This window comes from Orbilia oligospora (assembly GCF_000225545.1).
Source record: "Orbilia oligospora ATCC 24927 unplaced genomic scaffold scaffold00043, whole genome shotgun sequence".
Classification (NCBI taxonomy): domain Eukaryota; kingdom Fungi; phylum Ascomycota; class Orbiliomycetes; order Orbiliales; family Orbiliaceae; genus Orbilia; species Orbilia oligospora.
Genome location: NW_011645600.1, coordinates 2072230 through 2086185, shown reverse-complemented (window position 1 = coordinate 2086185; position 13956 = coordinate 2072230). Strand labels below are relative to the sequence as shown.

At 45.0% G+C, this 13956-nt stretch overlaps 2 protein-coding genes across 2 annotated transcripts; both read right to left on the bottom strand.

The window, feature by feature from the left end:
• Nucleotides 1-6821: 6821 nt before the first annotated feature.
• AOL_s00043g623 (uncharacterized protein) lies at nt 6822-9876 on the bottom strand (the record flags this gene model as incomplete). The annotated part of the gene is made up of 4 exons (XM_011121109.1): nt 6822-6847; nt 6909-7201; nt 7433-7522; nt 8810-9876. The coding sequence occupies 4 exons, from the start codon at nt 9874-9876 to the stop codon at nt 6822-6824; spliced, it is 1476 nt and encodes a 491-aa protein (XP_011119411.1).
• Nucleotides 9877-11763: 1887 nt separating this feature from the next.
• On the bottom strand, nt 11764-13621 carry AOL_s00043g622 (uncharacterized protein; the record flags this gene model as incomplete). Its single annotated transcript, XM_011121108.1, has 2 exons — nt 11764-13206; nt 13367-13621. The coding sequence occupies 2 exons, from the start codon at nt 13619-13621 to the stop codon at nt 11764-11766; spliced, it is 1698 nt and encodes a 565-aa protein (XP_011119410.1).
• Between the last annotated feature and the right edge of the window lie 335 nt (nt 13622-13956).

Here is a 13956-nt window from a genome sequence, read left to right as displayed (position 1 = left end):
ACTAGACATTCACCAACAGGGAATTTAATTGAAATTAACCAACATTAATGTAGATTCGCAACATGACGAGGGACCCATATTCGATGCTATTGTAATTGTTAGCCCATCTACACCCGCAAATGGATCCAACAACCTAATATCGTCTATTAAGAGCAAATAAAAGAGGCGTGGTATTAATCGAAAATACGAAGCGTGCCGGCACGGTGCATCCATCCCATGGCCTATTAGTCCACGTGAAATCTGAGGCACCAATGGGTCCGTCCGCAATCCATTGAATTTTCGAGCGTTTCATCCGCCCTCAGTAGGGTCTAATTAAAAACCCAACGCCGTGACTCGCGTAATACCCCAGGCACGGTGATGTCAGCATATTTTTTCCCTCTGCTCCAGCCAAAAAATTAAATAAAAAAATGGCAGGGTTAGATGTGATAGGTATTTTTCCATCCGGCAGAACAAGGCAGCCCCGCGCCCTATCACCGAATTTAGGGTCTGACAGCTTCCCTTTCTTGGGATCGAGCTTCGCAACCCTTCGCTAATGGCCAACGAAAGTGCGACGCCTTCGCGAGTGCCCACAAAAAAATATCACTCAAAAGCTCGTTGGCCCAACTGCAACGTTTGGCGGTGGCGGTTACGCCATGTTTCTCTTTTCACCTCACGAACGCGATATTCTGACAGCTCTATCCTTGAAAGAGGATGGATCTCGCACACAGGCGCACGAACAGTCTCCACTGTCGTCGTCTTTTGACCGGGCCTGTGTTGAAGAGAGGGGGAGGAAACCGCAGAATATGCAACGGCCTGCTTCTTTGGCGTTTTACTCTCCGGTTACAGCTGGGAAGGATTTAGCCTCTGCCCATCAGATTTCCTGGGCAAGAGGGTAGAGAATACTATGTACTATGTAGTTACAGGCGGATTTTCGTATCGAAGCTTTGCTTATCCTGCTCCCTATTTCGAATTCGGTAACATATTTTATGTTTCCTGCATATTTCTGCTCTCGACTTGCAGTTGACCTCCGTTATGCAAAGAAGGTTTTTGAAGTCGCAATCATCAGAAAGAGGCAGCACATGGGCATTTTCAAGACCTGGCCTCTTCTTTTTTTTTCCCTTTCTTTCTCTTGGGCCCTGGTGTTCAACGCTTCAACCCCATTTCGGGGAGGGACCTTAGACTAGCTAGACTTTCACAATCCCTGGGCGTTCTTGCGATCTTCAAAACGCCTACAGGCCCTATACCCCGGTTTGAGATATGTGATAACTTCACCGACATCATACAGTATACATATGCCGTACGCCTTCTCATAATCTCGTTTACCCCCCTCGCTTCACTAAATTTTTTTTAGTATACTCTTGATTGATTTATTGTTTTTTATATATATATATTATTTTTTATTTATTATTATAACATCTCCATCGGATTGCCCTTTTGGAGCTACTCGGAGTATACCGGGCTTACCCAATTTTACTCTATAGTTACCAGCTTGGGTAAAGCATAGGTGTCACAATACCCGAAGGGAACTAGCCATGTGTATTAGATTTCTTCTTTCGATTATACTATCTACTGTCGATCTAGTACCCTTAAAGATGGTGGTGGTGGTGGTCAACTATTAACTCTTCAAATACATTAAGAGATAAACGTAAAACAGCTGCCAACGTCAATATTAGGATAGTTATTACGAATTATACTCACATGGCCATTAACAATAACAAGAAAACAAGAAAGAAAGAGAAATAATAAGATCTCTTTACTTTTTGACAAGCGGGGGTCGGCACACAGATGCCGCCCAAAAGGCCCAAAGCAGTAAGGAATCATATCTTTAAAAAAAATAAAATACTCGCAAAAATCTCCTTCTCGGATCGGCCTGCTTACCTTACAAGAAAAAGGTTTCGCGAATTCGGAGTATTTTACTTGAAATCGCCTGAGGTTTAGTGTTTTAATTCGCCCGCCCCTCCATGTTTGCATTAGACGACAACCGACCAATTCCGTTAAAACTAGACGACTTTTTTTTACAAAAGAGAAGGGCAATACACATAGTATCAGATCCCTTAGCTGACTAGTCTCGAATTAACCATGGACGAGGGAGGGGAGGGGAAAGAAAGAGAAATGTCCCCGATCCCCTCTAAAAACAGCTGTCTATCGCTCCATGCCGGAAAATTTTCCCCTTTGCCGCATCAAAACGTGCCAGATGCTGCAAGTCAAAGTTTTTTTCGGCCTGGTATACATGGTATAATGGCCCACTATCGAAGCTAAAAGACCCTGGAGACCAATTATTATCCATCCACACTAGGTACTTTTAACCATTTACTTCTATAGATGCCTCACAAAATCGATCATACGGCAAATAATGTAAAAGATAATGTTAGGTCGAGAGCTTCCCTTGCCCCCTCCCTCACCTCCAGGCCTCCCCAGTCCAGACATGTATGCATGTATGGTTGAATCAATTGGTCTTTAATTCTGCGTCGCATGCGTGGTAATCAAGAGGCAGGGTCGGCCGAATTCACTGTTCTCTTGGCTATAAACCATCGCCGTTATAGCTCACCGAAACATTTGTTTCAGTGAGAAGGCGAGGGCGCTGCTACATACTCCATATGTATACCACCATATGCGTAAGTATGTACTAAGTACTATCTGGTATGTAGCATGTATGTACGCCAGGACACACACACACACACACACACACATCTTAACACTGCTTGTATTATTGAAACCTCCCATGATCTCGCTTTTTTTGGGGTCTTATATCTAGTATTGTTTTACAATCGGATGGGATGGGATTGGATTGGATAGTGCGTATACGCTTGTAGACATTTAACTTCTTAGAGCAACCGAAATACGATTACAGGCCCCTTGTCCGCAGTACTTACATACATACGCACGTACACAATACATGCAGCGCTATACTATACTATCGTACTACCTCGAAGCCCTCGCAATCATAAGTTAATTCTATTGTTTTTTTTTATCCCGTGTCCTTTTTCCGGCCGACGAAGGAAAAGGCACTTTAAAATTTCGCTATTCGTAATTATGGGGAAATAGAATAAATTCATATTCGTTTTTTAGATACTGATTTAATAACTTACCATGGTTGTGATCACGGGTACGGTCGGGGAGGTTGGGTAACCTGCAAAAGAAACAATAAACGGGCTATAGCTATAGCGATAACCTAATATTACGCCTGACTGACGCTGTATGTAAGTCAATACGTATGTAAAAATCAATTACAGCATCCAACTAATCCTCTTACATCGTAGATATCTTTCTTTTTTGTTTTATGTGCCTGAACCTTTTCCAAAACCAGAAGAACGGCCATTATTATTTATTTTTTTTTTTTTTTTGTGGAGAGATGTTCTCTAATGTTAACTATTCCGGTGTACGAAGGGTGGGCCTGGACTGTGAAGACTTTCGAATGTGGATAGCTTCCGCAATCAAATTTTACATATGCAGCCATCTTTGCAGATAAATGTCGTACCACCCTTTTTTCCTCCCCCTTCCTTCGCAACTCTAGCTATCTCGGTGTTAGTTAGGTAGTTTACGCCCGCGGAATACATCGGCGCATCTCGATAAGACTTAGTGTTTCATGCAAGGTTCAAAAAAAGAGACAGGTACACAGATACCAAAACATATATTCTCCGTAGATAGATGAAAAGATATTGTGATATATACACAGATCGAAGACAAATATTACCATCGGTAGACGCAAGTTAATTAAATCCACGGTATAGTAGTAACGTAACCACGATAGATTACATAGAAACCAAAAACAAAAAGCCAATTTGCCCGCGCAGGTACAAGCCATCCAGCCGGCCCCCAGCCCAGTTAGTGACCTAGGTAGGTAGTTAGCACTGCCCGTCGACCCGTCTACCCTGGAAAATAGTGGCAACGGGCGGCGGACCAAATAATAATTTTGAGCTTTTGCGGTGCCTTTTTTCGTACCTACAATGTATGTACGTAAATATGTACATGTAACATGTACATTTACACATTACATAGATAGACGTTCACGTTCGGGGGCAGGACATAAACCCTTGACGCCTCAAAAACGTGGCACTTCTAAGCGCTACTTGGTATTTTTTTTCTTCCCTCTCAATGAGATTGACAGATGCCTGAAGAAACAAAAAGGAAATAAAACCAGGCGTGAACGACAATCACATCTTACCGTACAATTATAGCCGTGTGCAATCAATCTGAAGCCCCCCCGGGTATTATGTGAATCTAACTTTTTCGTTAACATGCCGAATTAATTACATGTGTTGTTAATAACTTGTCACAGATAAACTAGCAGGCTGGTCTGGCAGGGTAAGGGAAAGGGAAAAAGGGACCCAAATCTGAGTCAATGTCTCGAAATATCAAAATGGTCGAATGGAGTAGATGCCTGGAGAAAAAAAATAAGGCGTGTAGGCAAAATGTAGGAAGAATGTACATATGTAGTACCAGGCTGTGAGGTGGAGAGTACCGATCACTACCCTAATTATCCTACGCATACGGATGGGCATAGGCATGGGCATGGGCATGGGCATACATCCATGGGGTTCAACAGGGCTATTGATCTATTATTATCACGGTAAAATTACTATGTGTAGATTCAATACTTAATTACTCTACGTAACCAAAATTCAATCAATCAGTCAATCATACTCCAAGACATTTCTATAGGTTGGATTCTCCACTGTATATGTATGATATGTATGATCATGTATGTATGGTGCTGTGTCACCGTGCCCCAATCTCATACGTGAGTTAGGTATACAATAATACATAAAAGTAACCAAGTAAATAAGTAAAAGGCAGCTAGTTAATAGTAATAATAAACCCGTGTTATAGCCATATCGCCAAAATTCTCCAAAGCTTGAATGAAAGCAACAAAAAAGCACTCGGATACCTAATTATAATGAACAAGAACTCCTCAAAGATAGCAGATCACTTCCCGATATTCGTACAGATGGGTATAACCTCATAGCCCTCGTGACCATTTAAATGTGTTCAATCTAGTATTTTCTAGCAAATTCACTCTTTCCCCCCCCCCCCCCGCCAATCCCCCCGGTTGCAGGAGAGCTCGATGGAGCTTTTCTGCCTATTCGGAACTTGCCTTTGTTTCCCTTCCTCTCTAACTCGTTTTCGATTCCCTTCGAGCCGAAATTTGATATTTGTGTTCGTGTTTTAGTACCCTGCAGCTCTCTATCGTGATCCAAAAACATGCGTTTCAAGAAGAGGGAGCGATTGACGTCGGTTAGCCTTCCGGTGCCCTTCCCGTTTTCCCATTTGTGCTCAGATAGTAGTAGTAGCAGCATGAAAACAGAGGGAAAGAGAGAGCAAACAAGAACGATGTGATACGGGGATGATTGAAAGGTTCAGGCAACCAATGTCGCGCGTTAGGTAGACAATCCTCTCTCGTCCAATTGGGGTTTGACAATCACACCCAGGATTGGGAAACAAAGGACAAAAAGAAAAATCCAACACCAAAAACGCATACGAACGCAGCAGAACAACGGCGAGGTGAGCAAAGGAACGACCAAAAAAACCGGGTTTGAAAGAGGCACTGACAATGCCGATGAAGAAAAGAGGGAAAGGGAAAAACAAGGGTGTGTGTATGTGAACTGTGTGCGCATGTGTTCGTGTGCCTGCACAGATGCTAGATGTGAGTTTTCAGATGACATGTCTGTTAGAAATCGGCGTCGTCATCATGCGAATCGCCGCAACCATCGGACAAACTACAAGGAAGTTCCTGGTAGTTTGAGATGTCAAAAAATAGCATCTAACATCTTAGCTTAGCGTAGCCGCATGCAATGAACCGAACCTGCATTCCACGCACCACACCCCTTCCGTCTACCTGAAACGTCCAGGAATATTCGAATTCACCAGAAGGCAGATAGAACATAAACATAAAATAATAAAAAATAAATAAAAAAAGCGAAAGCCAATAAAACAAACTAAAAATCAAAGCGGAAGAAAATTTTAATGCGCAAGGAACAGAGATGTTTGAAGTGAGGAAAGACGATTCAAAACTTACCCCGCCCTTTCTCCAAAAATCCGAAACCGCATGAATTTCCCCATCCGGGAGCTTGTGTATAGCTTGAATCACGCTCCCGATCATATCTAGTCTTTCGGTTTTATGACCTCGGGCCTCGAGGCCTTGTATGATATCTTCCCTGAGTCCCTTTTCCACGAAGGCTACCTCGGGAATGAGCTGGTGATGTACTCGCGGTGTGTGAATCGTATCCAGAAGACTATATCCCCACTGGTATATCTTGATAAAAGACAAGAATACACCTGTAACGATTCTACTTCCACCACTCCCTCCAATAATCAAGCTCGGATAGCCGTTGTAAACCGTTATAGTTGGCGCCATCGACGAAAGAGGCCGCTTATACGGCTTCACAAAGTTGTATATCGAAGGTTGTAGCTGGAAATAATTATCCGTCCCCGGTATCGAGAAGTCATCCATTTGATTATTTAGCACAATCCCTGTGATATCAGACCGGCCACGGGTCCCCCTATCCCCATGCCAGGGGAGAGGGATCGTAAACCGGGTAGACATATTAGTAACGAATCATCCCGAGAAACGTATTGAAATATATGCCTCAAAATCACAAGACTGAAGAATATTTCTTCACCGAAAGGAACCCATGTTTTTTTTTTGATAGTGGCGTCTGTTACTGGTCAGAGTCGCTGCTGCCTGTCATATTTACCGTCGGGTATACCCTTGATATCCGGGGTAAGCAGAACGAAAGCGACAACTCCACCCGCTTTGACAGCTGCAACAATATATCCCGAATAACGGTCGTATCTTGTCCCGTGTTCAGACCTGGAAGGGAAAAAACGACAAAGAGTCCGGTTCACGGGCAAGGCAAGGCAGAAAACCCTATAAAATATAAAAAGGAAAAGGAAAAAAAGCAGAAGAAAGACTCCGAAGGCAGCCTTACCGGTTTCAGGATCACAGATCCGAGCTCCAAAGTACAAGTTAACCGTTGTCGTCAAGGCTACCGCCATCCCGTCCGAGTCAAGTGCACTCATATGACTCGTGCCATGGTCTTCTTTGAACTCATAGCTTGGATTGTAGTGCTTCCAACCGTATGTCCGTGTATCGCTAATATTACGCCGAACCATGGCTGCAAATTGTTTAGACTGGATTTCTGCGACACGAGCGACGTTGGAAACGTCGGAGTCGAAGGGGTCCCCTAGCTCTGTTCGGCCGGCTGATAACCATTTCATAGTCCTGTTTGCATCCAGGGTCAATGATCGTATTCACAAAAAAAAAAGTTGGGATCAAGAGCTCAGGGAGCTCGTGTTCGGAACAGGGCAGGGAAACCAAGATGTCAACCGTTATCGACAGTTACACCCGTGGCTAGGCATGGCACCGGACGGAAATTACTTTGCGCCATATTAAATGTGCCGAGACAGCCCCGAGGAGCCTGGGTGTGGGGTGGGGGCGGGTCTGGGGACATACTCGATAATACGGTGAGTGACCAATCCAGATCTATCGTTGGACATATCCAAACCTTCGGCGATGTTAAGGCCCTCAATTAAAACGGGTCCACTGTGTATCATATGAGTTTGTCAGCCATCTAGGTCTAGATTTTGTGTAATATAAAAATAAAGATAAAAATAATCGGATATGCATGTTTCGAGATCGCGATCAGATGGCAATGGATACAATAATGCGAAATGCATGTTTTTTTCTTTTAAGAAGAAAAAGCCCAAGCAGAACATCATTAACTCAATCGAGTTTCACAAGTCAAAAATAGAGTCGTTGAGCTTCAGTGGGAAAATTGACACCGATGACGTTTCGTATACACGGGAGCAAGGGTTGGGGGCAATCACCAGCGGCCTCGGGTAGAATGGTAAAGCAAAATTCATCGAGGCAGGGTTTAAATCAAAAAAAAAAAAAAAAAAAAGGCGGGGCCTGGGTGCTGCGGCTGCTAACTTAAGATAGTAAACTTTTGATATGTCTGGGATAGATGTATATCAAAGATGAATATATGACCTCGATTGGTGGTACATAGTTCGCCCGAAAGGTGGATATATGGCCAATGCCGAGGTCACGGCTTACGATCTAAGGCAGATACAACTGACGGCTCGGCTCACATTTGTGATATCCAACTTAGGAACACCTCCAAACCGTCTACAAGCCGTCTCATGACCTAGCCATCCAGCCGTCTGCGAAGGGTCGCCCGCCTGCCTTGTGAATTGTGGCATGTGCTTCACCAAAAAAAAACCAACAAACGTGAAGAGCTCGAGTCGCGTTTCGGGTGGTTATGACACAAATACGTCTCACGACGTCGCACAACTTAATTCAGACATCGCCATGTTGTACAGATCTCCAAGGCCAGCTGGGTTTTTGGGGAGCATCTGTGTTTCCATAGACCTGGCTCGCAATATACCACACCTCAAAATGCAACAACTTCCAACTCAGGTGGTCATGTTGGTGCCGGACTTAGAGTAGCACTGGTCTGTTGCAACAGGACGGCGATATTGTGTCGACCTTCCTGTCATAATAGGGTCTAGAATAGTCCCTTTTGACCGAGTACATCAGTTCTGGCTCGGCCAGTGTCTTCTGTTCGGGACCAACCGACTCTGTACCGTCTCGAAGCCTTTTGTCGTTTATGTTGAAGTTAACGACTCACCCTCGAGCTGCCAGTCAGATATTCGAGCTGTAGAAGCGGAACATGACGGCCTGGTAAGTAGTAAAAGTAAAGACCGCATCCATAACCCAGAAAGCGTTATCGTGAGAACCGATGCTAATGATACTGGTAAAAAAACGACAAAAAACAATATCAAGCAAAACCACCAAAGGGACCCCAAAAACCATACGTCAAATACATACCTACAAGGCGCCTTACACGTCAATATCTCCCTCCCAAAAGCCCAAGCCTTCGCCGTCTCCTCAACATCCGATTCATAAACCTCCAAATCTTCAAGCGTCAATATCCCACCTTTCTTCCTCACAAACTTTACAATACTCTTCGCCACACCCCCTTTATAAAACCCATCTAACCCTTTCTCCGCAATAACCCTCAACGTCTTACCTAAAGCCGGTCTATACATCACCTCCCCTTCCTTCAAGAACTCATCCGTCCCGTTCCTAAACAGGAACCCCCATTCCCTCTTATCAGCAGACCTCAACCACCGGTTCTCAACCTCCATACACCGTGCCAAATACCGTGTCACCCTAACCCCTTCTTCACAAAGCCTAATACTAGGCTCGAACAAATCCTCCCACCGAACACGTCCATACATCTTCCAAGCCTTCCAATACCCATCAATCTCCCCAGGAATCCCAACCGCCAACCCACCTCTCTGGGCAAGCACTGGGTCGGAATTGTACATATCCTTCCAAGCAGCTCCGGGGGCCATTTCTCTAAAATTAACTGTCTTAGAGCTTCCGTTCTGATGACGGACGACCATGAACCCTCCACCACCGATTCCAGATGCGTACATGTTTACCACACCGATACAAAGCGCGGTGGCGATTGCAGCGTCCACGGCAGTTCCATTTTTGAGTTTTAAGATATCAACGCCGATGGTGGAGCAGACTTCGACGTCTGAAGCTACGGCGCCGTTTTTAGCGGTTATAAGGTGGTCCGAGAGGTTTTGATGGCCGTTGTTATTATTATTATTGTTCTTATTGTGGGCCGGATGCTTCGTAACAACTAAGTATATCAAAATGGAAAAGAAGAAGACGCTTAGGAAAGCTGCGAGGGTGGTGGTTATGGTGGTCGCTACGGGGAGGGCACGGATGCGTCGTTTGAGGCTTGAACGGTGAATGGGTGTTTGCTGGTCGATGTTGTTGGGGGTTAGCAGCGGGCTCGATTCGGTGCTACTGGATGGAGACGGAACAGCCGTCTCTTCGTCGCCTTCTGCTGCGGAAGAGCGTGAGGTCGTTTGGACCATCTTTCTATTACCCCGGAGATCTGGGGGAAGGCTGTGAAGGGTGTTGACGTGGTGAACGGGTTGTGACCACGAGACCGGATGGCCACCCAGTTGTTTGTTGATGCCGAAGGGCTGGCGATTCTCTGTGTATGCAAATACCTATCTTCTTATCATATGAAGATCCGTCTATATCTAGTTCAAAGGAAAGAAACAAAACAAAAAAAGCCCCTGAAGAGAAGGAGAAGAAGAAGAAGCGAAGAAGAAGCGGAAGAAAATAAATCACATGGAACAAAGTTTTATTATAAAGGCAAGAAATATGCAAGCGCGGAAGTTGTCACAGCACATAAGCTACAAGTTACTTACCTACTAGTTACTTGGATTATGAATCAAAACCTACGGAGTAGGTAAGAGCAAACTCACGTTTTGGGTCCGACTTGCAGCCGAAATGGGTACCTTAGCGACGTTGTGATAAGATTTATCCTGCAGGGGTCCCGGCCATGGCCAACAGACAAGTATCGAATTAACCTAGCCTGGTCATGCAGCAAACAAAAAACCCAATGCCGGTACCTCAGGCCGAAGTCTGACATAAGGTACTAGCATAATAGCTTAGCTGAATAATTACTCCGAGCTCTCGTGGTCGATGTATGGTTTGATGCGTGACCTGTCCGGCGTGACCAAAAGCTTGAGCTCTAGCTCCTGCACCCTGGCTTGATGCAGATCCAGCTTCGCAGAGCACATTCCATTGCACCTTGATCGATCGATCAGATCTAATTTGTTCTATAACTTGTACATGACGGTATTAAGATTACATGAGGTAACTGTAGATCTAAATATGGGTGATACAGTCTGTCATCCAAAAGGGAGAAAGAACGGGAAAAAAAAAAAAAAAAAAAAAGGGAAAAAAGGGTTTTATATATATCTGCAAGAGAAGTAAGAGAAGAGAGGTCCAAAAAGGTGGATCTAAAAGTACAGGAATTCCTGAAAAGAACATTTCATCTCTCAACAAGGAAAATGCGCTCTTCAAAAATTGTCTCCAAGAAAGACCAAAACGACGACCCATATAATAAAAAAGGGTAAGGTATCAGGATATCAAGACAGGGGAGACCGAGGAAACATTACAGCAGGCAGGTCTTCAGAAGTGCACCCTTAAGGTCAAAGGAAATCAAAAGAGAAGGAGAAGAAGGAGAAGAAGAAACAGAAAAGAAAAGAAACAGAATCCATACAAACCTGTCTCCAAAAAACTCCTCGGTCAATCACCAGAAACAAAAAGGCTCAGTTATTAAATAAAAAAACAAAGCATCCGAAGGTACCAAAAACCAAACAAGTATATCTGAACAAAGATGTCACCAGTCGCACATCTGCGCAGGCTGATCTGGTTTTTTAGTTTTCAATAAATAGTAAAGGGCTATAAAGGGGAAGGGGGGTAACCTTAGTACATACATGACCCGGGAAAATACACTCGTTATAAGGAAACATAAAACAAAACAACCGTGCGATGCAACAGTCTTTCTCTATCCTGCTGTGGGAAAATAACGAGAAAAAGATATCGGCGCCCAAAGGGAACACACAAAAAACAGCGAGTACCAAAAAAAGGTTGGGAGCCGCTCAGTGGTCGATGGGACCACAGCAGAGTACATGATTATTATTTCTGGGAGGCCAGATTGGTCGTAAAATATCGTAAACGACATCAATAAAAGTATATTTACCGATATCTGGCAACATTCCTCCCTTTCTTATTCGCGCTATTGTTTTCTTCTTCTTTCGACCAGGCGATCAGGGCACTGCAGCGAGGTAGAATCAAAACCCAATGTAATCTAGTGCTTCCTCGCGCTGTGCCTTCGAGATTTGACGCTTAGTAGCTGCGACTTTGAATGTGTGTCGTCGGTCAGTGAAGGCGGATAAAGTCCTCTAGGCGTCTCCAACTCCACTCAGCTTCTTTCGTCTCATCGTTGGGGGCACTGGTGGGACTGGAGGTGCGTTCTTATCAGTAAGGTTCAGACTGTTTAGGCCGCCGCTAACTCTTCTATAACTGGCGGACATGCTACCAGCGCCTCCATGAATGGTTTGCATACTTTTTCTCCTCGGAATAGCACTGCCGCCTGATGTAGAAACAGCTCGGCTGTGTGCTCCTGACTCTGTCCGGGTCAACCCTCTCCTTGGTGTGGCGAAAATATCGTCATTGAGGCCACCGATAGAGGACCTGGGCTTTGAAGCCGGTAGGGAGGAGTATTCGGGAACAGGGATATGTGAAACATTGCTGGTACTAGCTCTTGATGATGGTCGACTGACGCCTTGTCCCGCAGTAGAGTATGATTGTCTCGACGATGTCCGCGACGAAGGCCTCGATGATGGTGTATCAGTCCTAGTGATTGCTTCTACCATATGGCTGCCAAAACTCCTCGACAAACTACCAAACCTTTCCTCAATGGATGTCGATGTCACAGATGAAGTTGTTGAGCCTGGGTTTCTGATATTTCTGCGAAGGTTGATAGAACTTGGTGGCAGAAATGCGGAACTGCCAAGGTGGGGCGACATTCGCCTTGGTGGGGTTTTGGCTGCAGGTGGCGGCATCTTGGATCGAGCGGTTTGAACCCTTTTCTCCAATCTTTGCATCTGTCCTATCAGGCCACGAATCTGAGTAAGCGACTTGGAGTTCGGGCCGGGTATGTTGGTGTTGTTCTTAGCAGCAACGGCCGCATTTCCAATAAGCTTCTTCCTAGCAGAGTCACTGAGATTGGCCATTGATGGTGTTTTCTTGGGGGTGCCCTTTGGAAGACCTCTTCTATAGTGAGAGGCCTTCGGGGTCATCAAATGGTCCTTGTGTGGAGTGGGTATCCTTGATCCTGAGGTGGATGTTTCTGAGATTGGTGGCGAAGGAGGAGTAGGAGATGAGAAATCAGCGCTCGGCGTCGCTCTAGACAGTCGAGGCGTAGGAGATACAGAAGTGGGTGTTGTCGGAGCATCGGGCATTGGTGACTGGAATCTGGGGTTCGAAGTCCCGCGTCGGGCCATGCGGTACTTCTCTTCCGATAGTTCGGCCTCAACCTTCAATTCTGCCAATTCATCCTTGAATCTCTGAAGCTCAATTCTCAACTCTTCTCGCTCCTGCTCTAGCATTTGAATTTCCGACTCATTCATTACATTTCGTTCAATCGCCATATTGTACTTGGACTCCAGGTCATCAAGGGAGGATTTAACAATTCGCTCATTTCGTTCAAAGTCGTCGTTGGACACCTCCATTTCCCGAATTCTGATCTGGGCAGTGCGGTTCTTTTCGCGAAGTTCGGTGATTTCCTTCTGGAGTTGGTTTTGAACATGATTGGCTTCCTCCTTTGAGGACTTGAATTTGGTCTATTACATAAAACGAAGACGTCGTCAGCACTCTCAAAATTCAAATTCTTATCATAGTGCTGAGAACGCTCCACCGCGGATTTGCGCAGTAGATTTTTACGTCAAAGTTCACCAGGGCAAAAAAAAACAGTAAAGGGTCATGCGACCGCAAAGAACTCACCTTCCACTCATCAACTTCATACTTCAACCCCTCATTCTTCTTCCTCAGGGTGTTGATGTTCCTCTCATGACCTTCTACTTCCTTCTCCAACGTCTTCAACTCTCTCTCCAGTTCCGTCTCCAGTTCCTTCGAAAAGGTCTGGAATTCCAGAAGTTCCTGTTCCAAACTGGCATACTGGGACTTATACCATTCGACCTCCTCCGACGGGCTCAGCCAGTCCGGCTTCTGTGGAGAAGCCAAGTCCGCAGCCGCCATCATTGCGAAAGATATTCGTCAACGATGAAATCGAGGGCAGGACGCCGAGAGGAGGAAGCGACCGAGTTTTGAAACTAGGAGTAGGAGTAGGAGGTAGATGAGACGGCTGGTAAAAGAGAGAGAGAAAGAGAAAGAGAGAAAATCTCTTAAACTAGAAGGAAAAGAGATCGGTGATAAAGAGAGAGAGAAAGAGAAACAGGTAGGATTGCATGAAAAAGCCCCCTCCCCTTCTCGTCTCCTTTCCGAATTGGAACGTCGTTGCCAAGCGCCACGAAATTTCCGGTAATTGCCTAGCTTGAATGGAGAGTGGTTTTTTTCTTCGATTTATATAGCTT